The 20,258-nt window shown below is 37.9% G+C and overlaps 1 protein-coding gene across 3 annotated transcripts in view; it reads right to left on the reverse strand.

Annotated features, from left to right (window-relative positions):
- The window catches only part of LOC127508051 (deoxynucleoside triphosphate triphosphohydrolase SAMHD1-like), a 142,070-nt gene that overhangs the window by 120,096 nt on the left and 1,716 nt on the right, over positions 1-20,258 (reverse strand). For all 3 annotated transcript variants that reach the window (XM_051885631.1, XM_051885622.1, XM_051885612.1), the window contains exons 2-10: positions 19,379-19,450; positions 18,721-18,806; positions 18,402-18,562; positions 15,400-15,515; positions 13,566-13,622; positions 12,363-12,376; positions 11,688-11,873; positions 11,505-11,605; positions 8,374-8,503 (exon numbers count right to left, since the gene is read on the reverse strand). In XM_051885631.1, the coding sequence (XP_051741591.1) occupies positions 8,374-8,503; positions 11,505-11,605; positions 11,688-11,873; positions 12,363-12,376; positions 13,566-13,622; positions 15,400-15,515; positions 18,402-18,562; positions 18,721-18,806; positions 19,379-19,450 (923 nt within the window). The remainder of the gene's footprint in view (positions 1-8,373; positions 8,504-11,504; positions 11,606-11,687; positions 11,874-12,362; positions 12,377-13,565; positions 13,623-15,399; positions 15,516-18,401; positions 18,563-18,720; positions 18,807-19,378; positions 19,451-20,258) is intronic.

A 20,258-nucleotide genomic window follows, 5' to 3' on the forward strand; every position in this document is an offset into this window, starting at 1 on the left:
GTCTACTCACAGCTAATAGCCAATCATGGCAATAATACAAGCGCTGTAATTCGTCCTCCCTATCCCGCCTCGTTCTCCCCCTCATTAAAAAATATCGTTCAACATGCAGGCATATGTGACGTTGTAAATGCAAGTAATGATAGTAGACGTAGACGCACGTTTTCACAAACAATGTCAGCACCAACATGGACGGTGCAGGGAGGAAAGGCACAAAAATATATTTGTATAATGTATTTATCATTACAGGTTATTAAAAAAACTAATACTAACAGTATAGGCATGGGTCGAATTTATTTTATTATAATATATGTGGTTATATTACAGCGCTCCCTTAGTGCTTGTCTTTTTCATGTTTGCAGTGTGTGTGTGTGTGTGTGTGTGTTCACTACTCACTGCTCCTAATGGGTGTGCACTAACTTGGATGGGTTAAATGCAGATGACAAATTCCGTCTAGGGTTAGGTTACCATAATTGGCCTTCACGTCACTTTTTCTTTTCCATCTCCAAACCTATTCTGTTCACAGCTGATCGAAGGATATAGTGCGTACCCTTCTGCTTTGTTGTAATTTGATGATTTTTTGTAAAATAACGTGTGTTTTTGCTTTTCAAACTCCGAGTGGTTTCAGTTTAATATGCTGCAGGCTCATTTATTGATAATAAATAATTGATAATAAATAATATTGGGCTTGTTTTGGGCTTGTTTTTGAAGCTGCGGTTGCTTAAATTGTCTTGCGAGAGTTGGCAACTGTGTTGGTGTTATCAAAAGTTATTATACTTAATCTGCAAATGCATAAAATGTGTCAAAAGATTCTGTAGATGTAACGGAGTTAAAAAGAATGTTAATTATAACAATATTCATTTTGTTTAATTACATGAAATTAGAAGGAAAGTTAAATCAAATGGTGTTTTGGTGCCCCCTAGTGGCTAATACATTGCAGAGAGTAATTATTTTGTCCTTTTGCGCTTACCGTAGTTCAGCAGAAAATGGCTGATACTGCTGCGGGTATGCGTGTTTCTTTTCTGTGCTGATTACTGTTAAACAAATGTGATAAAAGTGCATACAGAGTTTGTTCATTTTATGTTTTTCTTGTTTCAGTTTATGGTTTATGTCTGCAGTGTATTTCTTTGTCCATAAAATACACTTTATTGTTTCTCAGGTATGTGATTTTCATGTATATTCTTTGTTGTTTTGATGCATGGAATTGCTGCGGGTTGTGTGTGTAGTTCAGCAGAAAATGGCTGATACTGCTGCGGTTTATGGTTTATGTCTGCAGTGTATTTCTTTGTCCATAAAATACACTTTATTGTTTCTCAGATTCTTGTGTGTCATCTATTCGGGGATATAAAGCTATAAACGTTACACTGGTGCCGTGACTCTTTGGATCGCCCTGATCAGCTTGATGCAGATCGGCCGTGGTTGCTGCTCCTCAGCCGTGTTTGAACCCCGTTCGGATCTTCAATGTCATGGACAAAGACTGTAAACGCATACACAATACATGATCAAAGCCGAGTGACTGTCAATCACTTAACACTTTTTGGACTTTTGAGCACACTTACACTGATACACTGCTTTTTGAACTGCTTGTATATATTTTCTATATTTTCTAACTGGAGTGTTGTTTCAGTGTGTCATTTTCACAGTTTAAGTATATAATACATACTCGTTTTCTTTATTACTTGTAAGTAACAGTGACTGAGATATGACAAAAATTGATTGTGATACTGATATGGATAGAACATTCATAGAAGCCACTGGTTTTCCCAGAGGGAGAGGTGGTTGGCTTGTTGGAGCTTCTGGGAATGATGTTTTCAGTGAAGGTGGCAGAAGGGGGGTGGGTCAGTCTAGGTCTCACAATGACCACAGTGGGGGTCATGGTTTAAATTTAACAACAAATAATTCCCCTGTTGTGCATGCCACAGTTGAATTCCCTTGTACTTCGACACCAAATGCTGAGAGGGATGCTCTTAGCCATCTCACAGATATGGCGGGCCAGTTAGGTGCACAGATTGGAGAATCAATCGTCTCCAGGCTGCTCTCAGCAGGCTTAGTAAATGCAAGTAATAACCACCAGAGTGATTCGTTAGACCACCAAACTCGATCACAGATGAGACCAGAACAGTCTATGCCAATGATGGTGCCACACGTGTCAGTACATGTGGGGTCAGAACACGACATGTTCCGTGGTGACAGATCTGACTAGTACTGTATTAAAGAGTGGGTTGATAGAACCAAAGCTTGTATAAGAAAGCAGAAATGTCCCATCTCAGAACAAGCTGAGGAAATTATGAGCAGACTTGCTGGAAAAGCAAAAGATGTCGTTAAAATCAGTCTGCGTAGTGATTATACGCTTGATGTAAAGCAGAATCCTGAGCTGATTTATAATATTCTGCTACAGTATTTCAGTGAGACCTCATCATGCTTACCTCTTGCCGATTTCTATGCTACTCTTCCCAGAGCTGGAGAGAATCCAGTAGACTATTGGATTCGGATCAACAAGGCTGCTGATCTGGCAAATGATGGCCTCCATAGACAAGGAAAGCAGCTGGCTGATATGAGTGAAGAGGTGACAAGGATGTTCATCAAGCATTGTCCAGACCAAGGTTTGGCTGCTGTATTCAGATGTAAACCTATCCATGAATGGAGAGCTAAAGACATACAGAGCAGAATTGATGACTATCAAAGAGAATACATGGGTCGTGCTGGTGTGCATGTGAAGAGCCACACTTCAGCAGTGCTTAATAAAAAATGTACTGAACATGATCACCTCGTCAGCTTTCCGCAGTCTGCTGTTCAGGATGCATCAAGTTTTCCATTAGTGCCAAGTACATGTAAGCAGCCAGAACTCTAAGCAGAGCCCAGTACTGTTCAATGTCGGTCATGTCCTGCTCTGAACATGCCTGCAGTCCAAACCATGACACAGAATACACAGCAGCCTGAAAGTCAAGTGCTCTCACGTATGATGGAGATGTTAGAGCAGCTGATGGATAGAGTTTAGTCATGTGATGTTCCCACTCACAGAGTCAGCTCGAGGTTGCAGAGGCGCTATGCCAGAAATACATGTCGTGTGTGTCATGATAACAAGCACAGCACTGTGACGCACTGCATAACTGACAAGCTGTGTTTCGAATGCTTCTTACCTGGACATGCAAAACGTGATTGTCCAAAACTTTCCTCTGTCCGGGACAATATGGAGGGAAACTAGTGGACCCGTATTTGGAGGGAGGCAGTACGGGTCATTCTTGCAACTCCCACGTTGTTACTGAGTTTGAGGATGGATACTATCTGAATGAGAAAAGTGTTGACGAACTAAATATTGAGATGAGAGGGTCCCTTTGAAGGTGATTAACACGTCAGGGAGACCTATACTGTTAAGACGTAATGCAAAACTGGCTGATATATATCCTTGTATTGCATTTGAGGACGTTGATAGTGTGGATGCAGTCGAACCCCCCCCTTGTAAGCTGTCCAATGGGTCTGTTTGACTGTGGGGCCCAGTCAATATCTGCAAGTGAAAGGTTGAAATCGATGGGACTGTCTGACCTCGATGTAAAGTCATGTGATGTTTCTGATCAGTACAAGCAGCAATTAGTCAGTTTGATCTTGACATATGAAGACATCTTTTCAAGAAATCACCTTGACTGTGGAGAAGCTAAGGGCTTTGTACATAGGATCCACCTTTCGGACCCCAGGCCATTCCGACTTCCTTTCAGGCGCGTATCCCCCAGCCAGTACCACAAGCTGCGCCAGGTCCTGACAGAAATGGAGGAAAAAGAGATAATTCGTCGTTCTACAAGTAAGTATGCATCTCCACTTGTTTTAGTGTGGAAGAAGAATGGGGATCTTCGGGTTTGTACTGACTTCCGTTGGTTAAACAGAAGAACTTTAAAAGATGCCCACCCTCTTCCACATCAGGCAGATTGCCTGGCAGCGCTTGGTGGTAATGCTCTGTTCAGTACGATGGACCTCACGTCAGGTTTTTACAACATGCCACTGCATGAGGACGATCGTAAATTCACTGCCTTTACCACTCCAATGGGCCTGTTTGAGTACAATAGGCTACCTCAAGGCCTTTGCAATAGTCCCGGTAGCTTTATGCGGATGATGAACAGTATTTTCGGCGATCAAAACTTTCTCAGCATTCTGTGTTATATAGATGATCTGATCGTCTTTGGCCCGAATGAGCAAGTTGCACTTGATCGTTTGGAGATGGTGTTTGGAAGGCTACGGGCCCATGGTCTGAAACTTGCTCCAAAAAAATGTCACCTCTTGAAAGCATCAGTAAAGTTTCTGGGGCATGTCATAAACAAGGACGGAGTGTCTACGGACCCTGATAAGGTGGAGTGTATTTCCAGGTTGAATAGTTCTGACCTCATGGAAGCGGATGGGAAGACACCATCTCAGAAGAGAATCAGATCATTTTTGGGGATGATGAACTATTATCAACATTTCATTCCGAATTATTCTGTTAAAGCAAAACCTCTCTTCGAACTTCTTCAAGGTCAGAAAGTCAGGGGACGGAAAAATAAGACTCAAAATGTGTTGTGCCAGAACAGGAAGTTAAGACCTGAGGATTGGTCTCAAGCGCAGCATGATGCAGTCGAGCAGCTGAAAATGTCTCTGGTCGGGAGTGTTGTTCTAGCTCACCCGGATTTCTCACGTCACTTCATATTGGCGACTGATGCTTCCCTGGATGGTATTGGAGCTGTGTTGTCACAAGTCCAGGAAAGGGAGACTAGAGCGAGACCAGTTGCTTTCGCCAGCAAATCCCTTTCACGTTCACAGCGGAACTATCCAGCGCACCACTTGGAATTTTTGGCCCTGAAATGGTCCATTTGTGAAAAGTTTGGCCACTGGCTAAAGGGACACAATTTCACTGTTTTAACTGACAACAATCCGCTTGCTCACATACTCACAAAGCCTAAGCTGGACTGCTGTGAACAGCGCTGGGTGGCCAAATTGGCCAGCCTCAACTTTGATATAAAGTATGTACCTGGCCCTCAGAATGTCATTGCTGACTCCCTCAGCAGAGTTCCTTTTGTCAAGAGTGGGGTTACACAAAGACTGCTTCAAGTGCCTTACGATTCCATGTTGACCGACATGAGAGGGATATCTACTAACTCGGTGCAGGATGCTTTCAGATGGTCCAGTGGTAAAAATCAGGAAGAAAGTGTTATCCAACAACGACAGTCATGCACAGTCAATAATGATTTTGTCATGGATCATCTTACTGTTGCAAGTTCGGATGTCACTGCTGTCTTGACTTCTCATATGGAGTGGGAATTTGGTGCTGATACACGGGCTATGGCAGTCGTGGATCACCTGCCTCAGTTGGTTCCTGCGGGCCAGGACACATTGCCAGCATTTTCTGTGGAGGACCTGCGTGACAAGCAGATGAATGACAGAGTGTTATCGAGAGTCATGTCTTACGTTAAGAGTCACCAGAGACCCACAAGGTGGGAAAGAGCAGGAGAGGCAGCTGCAGTGCTTCGTTACCTCAAACATTGGGAGAAATTGATTGTGAGGAATGGTGTTCTCTACAGGGTGTCTCATAACCAGTCATTAAGGACGAAACGCTTCCAGTATGTTGCCCCAGACTCGTTGGTGGATGTAATTCTGAGAAGTGTTCATGATGACAGTGGCCATCAAGGTCAATTCAGGACTGTTAGTTTGGCGAAGCAGCGTTTCTTCTGGCTAAGCATGGAGCACAAAGTACGTGATTATGTGCGCCACTGTCAACGTTGCATCATTAGCAAAAGTCCTGACCCTTCCGGCAGAGCTCCTCTGGAGAATATACAATCTACAAGACCACTAGAGCTGGTCTGTATTGATTTTTGGTCAGCAGAAGACGCTAAGAATAAGTCCATCGATGTCTTGGTTGTGACTGACCATTTTACAAGGCTAGCTCAGGCTTTTGTTTGCCGAGACCAATCCGCCAAGCAAGTTGCCAGGGTCCTGTGGGACAAATATTTTTTTATCTATGGCCTACCGGAACGTATCCACAGCGACCAAGGTGCAAGTTTTGAGAGTCGGCTCATTGGTGAACTTCTCAGATTTTCAGGGGTGAAGAAATCACATACCACCCCTTACCACCCGATGGGCAACGGTAGTGTGGAACGTTTTAACAGGACACTGGGCAACATGATCCGTGCCCTGTCTCCGGATGTCAAGAGGGATTGGCCGAGACGTTTGCAGACGTTGACGTTCCTGTACAATTGCACGACACACGAGTCTACAGGCTATGCACCCTTCTATTTGATGTTTGGTAGGGTACCACGCCTTCCAGTTGACATTCTCTTCCGTTCAGTCTTGAATGATCAGAATGTGATCAGCTACGACAAGTTTGTTGACACACTTGTTAAAGATCTAAAAGAGGCCATGGTGATTGCACAACAGCATGCCACCAAAGCACAGAAGAGACATGCAGCTCTGTATAACCGCCGAGTGAAGGGGCTCACCATCGACGTGGGAGACCAAGTGTTGTTGGCGAATAAGGCCGAGAGGGGAAAAAGAAAAACTGCTGACCGGTGGGAGTCCACTGTCTACACAGTAGTGGACCACAAGCCTCAAACTCACACTTACAGAATTCGAAACCCTGCCACAGGTCAAGAGAAGGTGGTTCATCGCAATCTCCTGTTGCTGGTCAACTTCCTGCCTGTGCCTGAAGAAATATCTGTGGATTGTACGGTTTCCCTTGTGAGTGAACCCCATAGTAACATGCCTTCAAGTTCATCAAGCCAGAAAGACTGCTCAGTGTTAAGTGAAGCCTCACCAACACACATGGATGATGACATTGCCTGTGAGTCAGTTCCTCTGACCAGTCATGTGGATGACGATACTGACAGAACATTGAGTTGGGTTACTCACCTACCTGATGTGAGTCAAGAACCTACTTCAACTGTAGTCTCAGGTGATGTTCTAGTTAATCCAACACCACAAGCTGCTCCAGCGACGTCTTTTGAAAGTACATCTGTGAAGTCAGATGAAGTAACAACTGATGTCAATGTCACTGAAGATAAAAGCCATTCAAATTCAGGAAACATAGAGTCTGCAAGCCTGCTCGAGCACACTCACAGTCTTCCGGTGTGATTCTGACCACACATACGCCAGTTAACCCTAGTTCCACCAGACAGATCAGATCACGCTTTGGCCGTGTCATCAAGCCAGTTGACAGATTAATTCAAACAATGTCAGGCCAGGCTGTAATTCAAGATGCAAAGCGTAATGTTGAGGCTGTTTGTAAGTCTATGTTTCGAGCCTTTGTTAATTAGGAAAGTTAATCTACTTTTATGGAACATTTGAGAAAGCCTTTTCTTCTTTCTTTCCTAGTTTGTCTGGACTGGTTTAAAGTTCTTGGTTCATGTTCAAATGATATACCTGAGGATGTAGGGTGCCTTAGTTGACCATTAAGGGGGCCTCTTTATTTACTCAATTATATATTTTTGTTTTATTCTCTTTTATTGGTGTATTCTGAGAATACGAGATTGTTGAAGAATATTGTAGAATGTATGTGGACATTCTGCTGTCGTTTGTTGATACGGGAGCGTGGCGCTACTCTCTTATCAATTCATCCTTATGGGATAATTTTCATATTGACCGTCCTTTTATGGGAGGTTCTTCTTTGATGTGAAATTTTCATTATGTGACTTTATTTTTGTACCTTTGGTGATGCCTAAGTTTCATGTAATTCTGCGGGGGTGAATGTAACGGAGTTAAAAAGAATGTTAATTATAACAATATTCATTTTGTTTAATTACATGAAATTAGAAGGAAAGTTAAATCAAATGGTGTTTTGGTGCCCCCTAGTGGCTAATACATTGCAGAGAGTAATTATTTTGTCCTTTTGCGCTTACCGTAGTTCAGCAGAAAATGGCTGATACTGCTGCGGGTATGCGTGTTTCTTTTCATACAGAGTTTGTTCATTTTATGTTTTTCTTGTTTCAGTTTATGGTTTATGTCTGCAGTGTATTTCTTTGTCCATAAAATACACTTTATTGTTTCTCAGGTATGTGATTTTCATGTATATTCTTTGTTGTTTTGATGCATGGAATTGCTGCGGGTTGTGTGTGTAGTTCAGCAGAAAATGGCTGATACTGCTGCGGTTTATGGTTTATGTCTGCAGTGTATTTCTTTGTCCATAAAATACACTTTATTGTTTCTCAGATTCTTGTGTGTCATCTATTCGGGGATACAAAGCTATAAACGTTACATAGAGTCATAGACTGATTCATTAAAATTATAATATACTATACTACAATATAACATAACTTATTTAACAAGCATTTAAAGAGTCCAAAATTCAGTGGTAAATGTTTTTTTTTTTTTTTTTTTTGCAAAGTGATATGTAAAGATTGAGAATACACGTATTAAATGTACCTTGTCCCTGTAGCAGATGGATTGCCTCGGTTTTTGAGCCTCATCCTTTATCTCCACTTCACACACTCGAGCGAACTTCAGCAGCCGCTGATGGTCAAAGCTCTTTGAAATGCCAAGATGATGACAGTCTCTGTGAAATAAAACTCAATGATGATTCAAGTACAATGATTCAGATTTAAAGAATTATAATTTCTTTGAACTATATGATCTTCCCCACATGCTTGTAGTTGTTTAAAGTGCCCCATTATGGATTTTTTTGAAATTTATCTTTCATGTAGTGTATAACATAGCTCTAAGTGAATGAAAACATCCTGCAAAGTTTTAAATCTGAAAGTGCACCGTAAATAAAGTTATTGTCTCTCAAAAGTAAGAGGCGACTCTGAGTCTATTAAACGAGTCGTTTGTAAAACGAATCCCAAGCCGTTTCGTTGTGACATCACATATTAGCATATTGCCCGCCCACTTATCGCGCACGCAGACACCAGAGAAAAATCTTTGTTTTTTTTTTACAATACCACAGCAGTACAATATTTTGTTGTGTTCCCGTCTTCTTACTGACGACTGCTTCTCAATCCTCGGGGAGTTTAACGCAGGATTCACAAAACGCTTGGTCTGAAAATATGGATCAATGCCCAGTTTATTTAGAGCAGCTTGCTCCTCTGAATCTCAACCTGTAAGTATGATTAATAATTGATGGTTATATTTTCTAGAGATTGTTAAAAAAACATAGTTTTGTATGTTATGTTGTTTAATGTACACCCTTGTCTGCTAACTGGCTAACTCACATTTCTGTAGTGCTGCTATTCAGATGTGGGTCCAATATTGTCTAAAAATGAGTGGATTAATGCAGCTTGTCTGTCTTATTACTTGGAGTAATGATCAAGGATGGAGCACGACTTTTGTTTACAAAGTGTAATACATTATCAGCTATTCATGTTTGTGCTCGGCTAACGTGAGTTTACAACATACAAAACAAACTTTTTTCCCTCTGCGTTTTTATTATTACAGTAAGGTGGAGCTCTATCTGTATTGTAATAGGATGTTAAGATGCTAGTCCGCGCTAACTAGCTCAAGTATTCTCTCTGTAAACAGTAAAAACCCATTGTAATGTCAAACAATGATATAGCCATTTTTCTTTGTTAATTGTTATCACGAAAAAGTCTGTACACATCTGGCCTAATTGTTTTTCCTATGTTAGAGGTTTTCAGCTTCGCTTGGCATTCTGATACAGTTCCCACAGGTGCGCCTACATAAAGTATAACAGTAACGCTGCTATCACGTCTTATAAATAACTAAGGTGACACTTACCATAGAGAAACGTCCTGCTTCAGTCGTGATTGCAAATCAGTTTCTGGTTGATCGACTACTTCAGAAGTTTCATCATCGGACTCGGCTCGAATTGATACGGTAAAATCGATGCTATCTTTTCTGTCCATACATTGTATACAATGTCTTGTGAATTGATAGCTGTCATTCAGTTATCCACCTTATTCTTGACTAGCCTACTGCGTTTCGAATTATGGGTTGCTCTTACGGTTTGGGGAACTTCCAATTAAAAAATACTGAAACGATTCGTTTCAGATCATAAGGTTTGCCTACAAATAAAGCTTATCCGTCAGTTTGACTGAATGAGCTGTCCATTTTTCTTTCATGTTTTATATTCAGACATCATGAGAATAATGTAACGCTTGGTATTTTAACGTAACATGTTATAACAAGAATATCTATGGCACGAGCTCTTTTCAGTCGCTGCTTTCTATCCTCGTGATGATTTTCTTCTGTCCCTTTGCATTCCGCTGTAATAGTATGAAAAATGACTACATCCACTGCACATTTGTGGTCTGTTCTCCCGATATAATTTACAATATATCCCATTAATAATTCAATGGAATGAACGAAGAATCTCTCGTTTTTCTCTTCAAAGCCTCACGTCTCTTTCCAGGTTTGTTTTCACAGGTAAATACAATTTATTATCGGTAAAAATGATGGAAATCACTTTGAAATAATATCACGCAATGCTGAAGTTCATGAACATTTTTTTTATTAAGGCAACGTATATTACATAGGCTAATACAGATATATATCACTATAGTTATATTTAACCCGTCCGTTATTGCTGTGGAAAGAATCGCGCTTTTTCATGGCCTGTTGAAAGTACCTTGTTGATGCTTTTACACTTTTAAATGTCCTTTTAATGTTCGTTGGTTGAAGGGTGAGTAGAATAATGTCATCTCATTGTACCCAGTTTAAAAATAAAACGTATTATTGCGTACATAGAGCGAGCCTTTCACTGACTGTTTACAGCTTAACGGAAGTTACACCCATAATTCGCACAAAGCGTCATGGGGCGGAGGAATAAGGTGGATAGCAATGGGCGTGCGGTGCGCAGTAGACCAATCACAAAGGACTGGGTCATCTGACCAATCAGAGCAGTGTAGGCTCATGGAAGGGAGGGATTTAGAGAGACTGATTCATTGAACTACTTCAAACGAGTCGTTTACAAAAGATTGACTACTCAGGTGAAATTAAATGTATATTATGAGAAAACGAAAGTGTTTTTTGACCTTGCATGATTGTAAACCTGTTGTAGGAGACTCCCAAAACAATATTAGGAACCTTAAAAAAGGCATAATAGGAGCACTTTAAAACTTGTACAACAATCTACAATAATAATACAAATGATAGTGTTTATGCTTAAGATACACTTTTCCCCTTTTTTGTAGAATTATACTAAATATGACAACCAGGTCTCATGTTAATTCAATGATGCAAATCAGTTCACTAGATAAAATAATTGTAAGATATCATATAACTTGTTTGGTTTTCTTCCATTTTTATGCTGAAGCAATGTGTATTGTATGAAGTGCTATACAAGTAAAACTGACTCGACTTGTTGACCTTGAAGCATATGCTCACTAATCAGAAGAAAGTTTCTCAGGGGCAAATACGTTGTTACAAAAAAAAAAAAAAAAAAAAAAAAATTTTAAATTATTTTTTTTATTATTTATTATCATAATAAATGATGAGTCAACCCATCCATGGATATCCAGCTGTTCTTTCCTGTCCATCAAAACTGCATACAGCATGGGCCACACAAAAATATTGTTAAAGAATTGTAAATACATATTTACCGAGCAAAATAGTCCCATTTGTCCACATCAATTTTGTTCCTTTCATTTGACACAATCTCATACAGGAAAGCTTTGTCCTCAGTCCTGCCCTCTGCTAACCACTGGAAGAATGAAAACACTTTTATCAACTATTAAACATGTATATAAACTGAAAGTTGTCTGCAATCACAGTTAAGTTTGTACCCCTTTCTTTAAGTTTCCGTCTCTGTCTTTTTTGTCTTTATCCACACCCTTAATTAATTCTCCAATAAAGACAAGGTCATTTTCATTTTGATCAGTTTTGAATTTCAGTCCATATGCTTCCATCAGCTGCTGCAGTCCATTCTCTTTCACCAAGTGCTCAAACATCTTAACTGAGGCTTTTTCATGCTGAAAGTAACACACACACACACACACACACACACTATCATTAATGTACAAATCAAACATTTTCAAAAACATAAATGTATTGAAATAAAATTAGATTTTCTTTATAGATTTCTGTCTTCTTTTGCTTTTTGCTTTTTTAAAATTAACTAAGAGAATAATGAAGCTTTAGTGTTGTTGTTTTTTGCATGCTGACACAAATTACAAAAATCAAACTGTAAAGGCAAAGTAAACCCATGAACATTTTAATCTGTGTCTCTGTTAATAACACACAGTACACTGGACCAGTGCAAAGTTTTTTTTTTTCTTTAGTTTCATTATTAGAGTTAAGATAGTGGAGCATGAGGTTAAGTCAGTAACATCACCAGATTGTGAATGGATCTGCAGTGCTAATGAGTTTCTGCATTAACTGTCTGTTTAAACCCTCATTAAAGAATAAAGAGCATCTCATTTGCCCTCAGCCTGAAGTCTTGTGTATGTAGTTTGACGCACCTTCCATTTGGAATCTAGCAAAAGGAAAAACAAAACAACAACATTGAATTTATATGAAATGTTTGATATGCACATTGTGTTTTTCAATAAAGGTTACTACCAACTAAAGACCACAAGACAGTGACATCTGCATGACATAATGTCACATTAAAGGTGCACCAGTTAATTTAATTTGATGCTCTGGACTGACACCTCGCAGCATGAACAAAAGTGTTACACTAAATCAGTGTTTGGCATGTTACGTGATCTGTTCCTTGTAAAATAAAACATCTTATCAGGCTCTTGGTATGTCTTTATATAATGTGCATGTTCATCATTTTAAACATATCTTCAAGCAGTATTAAGTTCTTCATATGCAAAACTTTTTAATGTGGAAAAGTCACTGAGTTCATCTTTTTAAGGAACTGTTTGTCCAAAATTAATTAATTTGCTTTTACAATTAGTCCTTTAGCACTGTGGTTCTCAACATACACATTTTGAATCTTTCTTTGTCAGGCACTTATTTCAAATTTCTAAAGTCTCTATAGGGGTTGAATCAGGTGTGTTTGATTGGGGAGACATTCAAAATATGCAGGAAAAGGTTAAGAACCTCCACTAGATGCATACATTTAAATGCTGTAAAGCATCTGAACACCTTAATAAAATGGCAAACTTGTAATAAAAGCAGACATTTTGAAGGACTCTTTCCATACAAAAGCAGTTCCAAAAAGCAAATGCAGACTACTCTTTATTCACTAATAATCAGTGTGAAGATCATGATTAGTCCATGTTCATATCCAGAATTCAGAAATGGAGATGATATGATGCAGAAACACAATTATTTCTCACGTGTCAAAGCTTAACATTTTGGAAGGGAAGCAATAAATAACCATTTAAATTTGATTCGTTACACAAAGCTATCATATGACTTCAGAACACTTGGAATATAGTGCATGGTATGGACTACTACAATGATGATAACATTAATTATGATTATAAATTTAATGGTGCCTTTTTGGTGTTTCTTTGTCCTTTTTAAGATATGCAGTATATTGTTTTCTATGAACTGCTGTGTGAAAGTTAACTAATCTTTTAAAAATTCAACACGATGTGGGTTTTAATTATATAAAGAATAAAAAAATAACAGTACAACAGATTAATTGCTGATTTAAACACCCAACTACAAACAGTAAGACGAGAGAAGTTAGAAACTCTGATATTTACCAGGCTTGACTGCAGGAATGAAGAGCAGATCAAACAAATGAGAGAATGGACCATGACCTTAAGAATGAAAAACAAAAAAAAAAGTAAAATTGATATCTGTATAAATAAATATCATTCGGTGGGACCACTAGCAGTTGACACATCCACACCCTTAATATAAAATAAAATATATTTCCATATATTTATTATCAGTATATTAAATGTTTGGAAACACTTTACAATAAGGTTTAATTTGTCATTTATTATTTTATTTATTTGTTGTTGTATTAACTAACATGAACCATGAGCAATACATTTGTTACTGTATTTGTTGATCTTTGTTATTGTTAGTTAATAAAAATGCAGCAGTTTGTTCATGTTCACAGTACATTAACTAATGTTAAATACATCTCTTGATTTTAATAATGTATTAGTAAATGCTGAAATGAACATTAACAAAGATTAATAAATGCTGTACAAGTGCAGTTCATCATTAGTTCATGTCAACTAATATAGTTTATTAATGTTAACTAATGTTAACTAGTTCATGTCTTTGTATTAACAACTTTGAATAAAACATGCTTGAGAAATTTAAGGAAATCAGTTTCCACACACTAAAAAAAAAAAAAAAAAAACTTTTTTGGTTTACCTCAAAAATAACTGAGGTAACTGTTCACATCAGAATTTTGAGTATTTTGAATTCAACTAATTAGTGTTTCATATTACAAGTGTAACATACACTGTCACATATTTTTCATGTGAAAAGTGGAGATTCCTTTTGTATTATTCAATAAATTAACATTTTTTTCCAAATATTTTTCAATGTATTTAAACAATTTAATACATTGATCATAAATATATGGAAATATATTTTCTTTCTGTGGTGGCAGATCCATCACTGTCTGCATTTTATTTCAAATTAAATGGCTTTTAACATATTGCCAACTTCAGTCTGGGGATGGTTGCTTTTACCGGCAGCCAATAACTAGAGTGGAAATGTAAGGGAGGTAAGCTAGTACATAAAGTTTCAGAAACACAACTATATAACAATAACAATACAGAGGAATGAGATAGTTGAACATTTTTTCCTGCTGAATGATTAAACACTGACATCAGAACCCATCTGATCAGAAAGCAAAGCAATGACTAAATGTCTAATATATGGTTCAAATGTTTTATAATGTTAACATTTTGTTAACGCATGGGTATAGTAGTTAAAAAAAAAAAAAAAAAAGAGAGTCGTAATCGTCGCTAAATGGCCTGACCAGACATGCACATTAACAAAGGAACATATATTATGCAGATTATTCATATTTAATGGTATTTAATTATTTTTAATGATTAAATCTGAAAGACTAAACTTGCATTAAAACATTTGTAATTGGTGCAGAAGGAATGAGTTTCTTTTTTCATTGTTTTTATACTGGTTTGGCCAACAGGTGTCGCCAGAGATGTGACATAGTCATTTTTTTAATTCACTTTTTAAGTAATTTTATGTAATTTGAATCTATTTCTCCCATAGCTACATTCTTCTCTTTACTTTAAAAACGTTTGCTATCTTGCCAATTCACCCTTCACAGCAGCTGTTGATGTTCTCAAGACATGAAGTAAACACACTCATTTATATATGGAAGCTAACAGATGAATTGTGAGGAAACATTAATGTCACTGCTAAGGAACGCAAAGCTATTTCAGAAAATAAATTCCCTCCATGTCCACTAAGAGCTCTGTGCATTTCACAAACAACTATATGCAATACTAACTAGTTCTGTGGACCCGAAAATATTGATATATTGATATAATATTGAAATATTAATAATGTATATTTTTGATTAATTATGTTTTTGGCACTCACCTAAGTCATGGCACAGACCAGCAATTTGAACACAAAGAACATCTCGATTGTTAATATTTAGCTCCGGCTGTTTCTCTTGCAGACTCTTGACCAGACATCCAGCTAAATGTGCCACACTAACACAACAACAACAGAAACACAGTTTAATTACATCAACACATGATAGATAAACAATTTAACTGATTAAAGATGATAAATAAATATATAAACATGTACAACAGGGTTATTATAGTCACATAATAATATGTTAAATTTTTGGATTAAAATATCCCAAAACCTTGTTATAACTTTCAACACACTCAAATGTATTATTAGTATGATTATTCTGACAGCGCTGAGTTACTCCACAAATTTAATTCATCAAATAAAGTGACCTGTATGAGTAGTAACTCAGATCTCATGGTTATTACATTAGAATGAATTAAAATAATGTGAATTTAAGTGTAACAAATCTCAAGTTCAGGGAAGGAGGAGGCGGGAACCACCAAATATTAAACGTTAACTTTAATAATAAAATATACATAAACAATAAAATGAACTAAAATCATATACATAATACAAAAAGCAACATAACATTTCCCAGGCCTGGTCCTGTCTCACTCTTCACTAGCCAAAAGAGAGCGTGCTAGTGCGTGCCAGGGCCAGTCATGTTTCCACTATCAATATCAGGGCTTGATTGGGCCTCATTGGGTTTTTGGCCCACAGAATACTTTGGTCCAAAGCGGGCCAACTGATGCTTGAGGAGTGGTGATGAACAGAGGCAGAGTTTACCTGAGTCAGGAGAGGGTCAACACCGCTGCTCATTTCCCATGTTATTATATCAGGCTACCAGCTAACTTCAACATTTAAGACATTTGAAACTATTTTCAGCTCAGAACTCACCTTCAGACAGCATCACCGTATGATCACCGTATGAGGCTCTTTATATGCAATTCTATAGGCTACTTATGCTAACAATTGGCATAATAAATACACATATGATTATGGAAAATACCAGAGATTGCTTAAAAAATCATTATTGGTTGCATTTATGTAGTGTTACGTCTCTTCCCAGTGCCTTTGTTAATATACTGTAAAAAAAAAAAAAAAAAAAAAACATCTAAATCTAAAAATTAATTTTGTCACAATCACCAGTGAGAGTGCCCATTATTGCCACCAGAGGGCACTCCATCCTGGACTACACACATCATTTGGACTCCATTTCCCATCTACCCTCATACCCTGGACTGATCACCCTGCACCTGCTACCCATTATACAATCACTCACTCACACATAAAAGACACTTGCACCCACACCTCCATGTAGTGATGGCGAAATGAAGCTTTGCGAAGCACCGAGGCTTTCCCCTTAAGTGTATCGTAAAAAGGTTCATTACTCGAAGCTTTTCAACACGGTGCACACTAACGACATCTTGTGGTCAAAAGGTGGACAAAACTGCCTTTGCGTCCCAGACGACTCAGTTATTTTTGGACTGTTTCATGTAAAAAATCAGTTTGTGCTATGAAAAGGGGGGGAATAGTTAAGCTTTGGCATATTATCAAAATAAATGATTGTCTTAGAATGAAGTATGAACTGGAAATAAATACAAACTGAACACATGTAAATATTTATTCGTATTATGACATATTCTTTTGCTGAAAAGCAAATGACACTTCACATCTGCTCAAGGGTTCACGTTATGTGAATCAGAATACGAAGCAGTCACGTGGTTTTGTGCAAAAACGAAGCTTCGGACATCATCGATCACGTGGTTATGGCAAAACGAATCAAGCTCCGATACAGTGTTTCAGTGTGAGATGTGTCGTTTTTTTGATACAAGCTTCGAAGCCTCAGTGTCAAACGTCACATCACTACCTCCATGTGAAGTCTTGTTTAGCCCCGTGTGACATTTCTGAGCATTTCCCCTGGATTCTTGTGTTTGACCTTGGACTGTTACTCATTTCTGATTCTCTGCTGCCTGCCTTGACCCTTGCCTGTTCCTGGATTGTGTATGTTTGCTGCCTACCCAGATTATTCAGATGTTATTTTGTCTGTGAACATAACTTTAATAAAAGCTGCAGATGGATCCTCACTCCGTTGACCCAATCCTTACAAATTTACTCAACTTAAAAGGGACTCAGCAGAATTTCAAAAACACTGTTTGGAAGTTAGTCGGCCAACAACAATCGTGTAACCAATCAGCATCAGGGGGCGTATGACGGTCGAGGAGAGAGAACGAACGAGAGGGAGATTTGAAAATAAGAAAAAAATTGAAGAACAAGAAATGGGACACAATACAAAAGAGCTCAAAATATTATCACTGGAATGAAGGTTTATGACTGGGCAAAATCTTTAGGGCCCGGTAGAAAAGCTTTCCAGTGCTGGAGAGAGCTAAGAGGGAAAGCCTGAAAACTGCTTTGATCCCTTCACATGTGAGTAACACTGGGTTTTGATTGTCTTGAGCTGCTGTGCTGTTTGCGACTAACAACAAACACTTTGTATTTACTCTTGTGTGCTGAATGTTCATTTTTTGTGCTTCCTTGTCTTTCATTCATCTGCGCTTTATTTTACGTGAAGCATTTTGTTGTGCGTCAGCTGTGATAAACAGACATCCACTCTCATTGTGTGTGTAACAGAGGCCAGACAGTGAGCGTTCTGCAGTTAAACTACTGCACACTGACAGCTGCTAGAGAATGAGGTGTTTAGTGTCTTTGGTAGTGCATCAGAACTGAAATTGCAGACATCACATCAGAGGCTTAATCAAGAGTCATAAATATCAAACATGGGGCTCCGACGTAATCGGGAGCAGTGTGATACAACACAATTGAGGATTCTTTGGACAAAAAGTCGGTTGTGACAAGTCTTGAATATATATATATATATAAATAATATATATGTGTATGTATTGTATATATATATGTGTATGTATTGTATGTATATATATATATATATATATATATATATATATATATATATTAGATATGTGTATGTATTGTATATATTTGTTGTATATTTGCATTACCCAATGGAGTGTTCAAAGCGGTTGTGTGAAGCCCCAGGAAAGACCCAGTATCCCGCTCCCAGCTGTTTGATGTCTCGGAGTCTCTGAAACTGAGGCGTATCTATGATCTTCACCAGCAGGGGGTGCAGCTCAATGTGACCATGAACAGAGTCATTAACAACCTACAGGTTACAAAATTCACAGTGCACTCCACATTATCACTTTTATACATTAAAGTACTATGAGCATTTAGTAATGCCACAATAAGGGTCATCTTCATATTATCTGTGTGTTGGAAATTTGGACAAATTTGCATATCTTGTTGTTAAATTGATCTTACCTTCACATCAGTTGGAAGCTTCAATGAGTATTTCTCTGCAATGATTTGCAACTCCCCATTGATCTTCTTTTTTCTCACTGTGGGATCTAAATAGCATTTTACACATTCATTGAAAGAAATAATTTATTTCAGCTAAACAACACAAAATCCCAAGTATAGCAGCATTGCTTAAGCATATTGGAGATCATTTAAAAAAAAAAAAAAAAATCTTTTGGAGCAATTTGGTTAAATGAGCTTCTTCAAAATTTGTGTTTGTCAGTTTGAGAATAACTAAATCCCTCTGCTGATTAGCAATCTCTGGCCATAATGCTGGATCATCAGTTACAAACTGAGCACTAATATCATTTTTTCCTCCCACTACCACAGTCTTCACAAATTCTTTCTCTTTGTCTTGCACGAAATCATTTGCTTTAGTGTCTACACCTTCTTCTTCTCAAGTTCTGCTTCCACCTCCTGCCTCTACTACCTCTTCTTCCTCTGGTGTAGATACCTCGACAAGCATGATGAGCACAGGATTGATATTACCCTGAGCCATAAATGACATGTCTGATTTTCATGCTATCATCAGTTACATGTGCATAGTGTAAGAATAGTGCTGAATAAGTGGTAGTGGCAATGGAATTAGTGCTATTACTTTAATCATTTTATCTGGCCTTACCTTCAAACACACTCCTAGCAGCAGCTGCAGTGGGAACTGATGGGCCTGCTGCTTCACTCTCTGTGACTGTTTCTGGAACAGAGAGTGTTCAGTCTTTTTTTATTTTATTTATTTATTTATTTATTTATTTTGATTTGATATTTGTAACCCCTTTGAGATTGTTGCATTACTTTGAGATTTGAGATTAATGCATTTCATATTTATGCAATACAGGGAAACTATTAATAGAAAATCAAGACCACCATTTTTGTCACAATATTATGTGACTATTTAGTTTGGTTCTTTGTATTTAGTTCCTGTTGTCATATGTTGCTTTTGTTACTTTGAGTGATGTATTTCCTCCTGCTCATTGTTTAGTGTGTGTTTCTATAGCCCACAGTTTGAGTTCTATGTTCTTAATGGTGTTGCTATATAATTTGGTTCTCTATACTGCATTGTTTCTTTGATCCTGTACTGTTTTGATCTCGTTTCAGTAAGTTAAGTTAATACCTCTCTCATCACACACTCGTTCTGAAAGTTTAAACTCCACAGGTCTTTCAAGCTTTCAAAGCCTGGCTCTTTTCATGACCATAGCTCTTTTGCTGATTTGTCAATGAACATACTAATATTCATATTAAGAGTAAATGTCAGAATATATGGCAGTGGTGTTAAAAAGAAAAAAGAGCAGCAAAAGGAAAAATAAATAAATAAATAAAGAAAGAAAATCTAAGCAAAATACATGCTAAGACTTTTTGTAAAAAACAAACAAAACAAAAAAACCTAGACTGAGGACATCAATGCATGAACAAAGACTGTTTGACATTGATGTCAAATGTATATACTGTAAACAAAAAGCCAAGAATGAAAAAAATATTATTTTACAATAAATTACTGTCGTCAG

Source organism: Ctenopharyngodon idella, chromosome 1 (assembly GCF_019924925.1).
Source record: "Ctenopharyngodon idella isolate HZGC_01 chromosome 1, HZGC01, whole genome shotgun sequence".
In the NCBI taxonomy this organism is placed as follows: domain Eukaryota; kingdom Metazoa; phylum Chordata; class Actinopteri; order Cypriniformes; family Xenocyprididae; genus Ctenopharyngodon; species Ctenopharyngodon idella.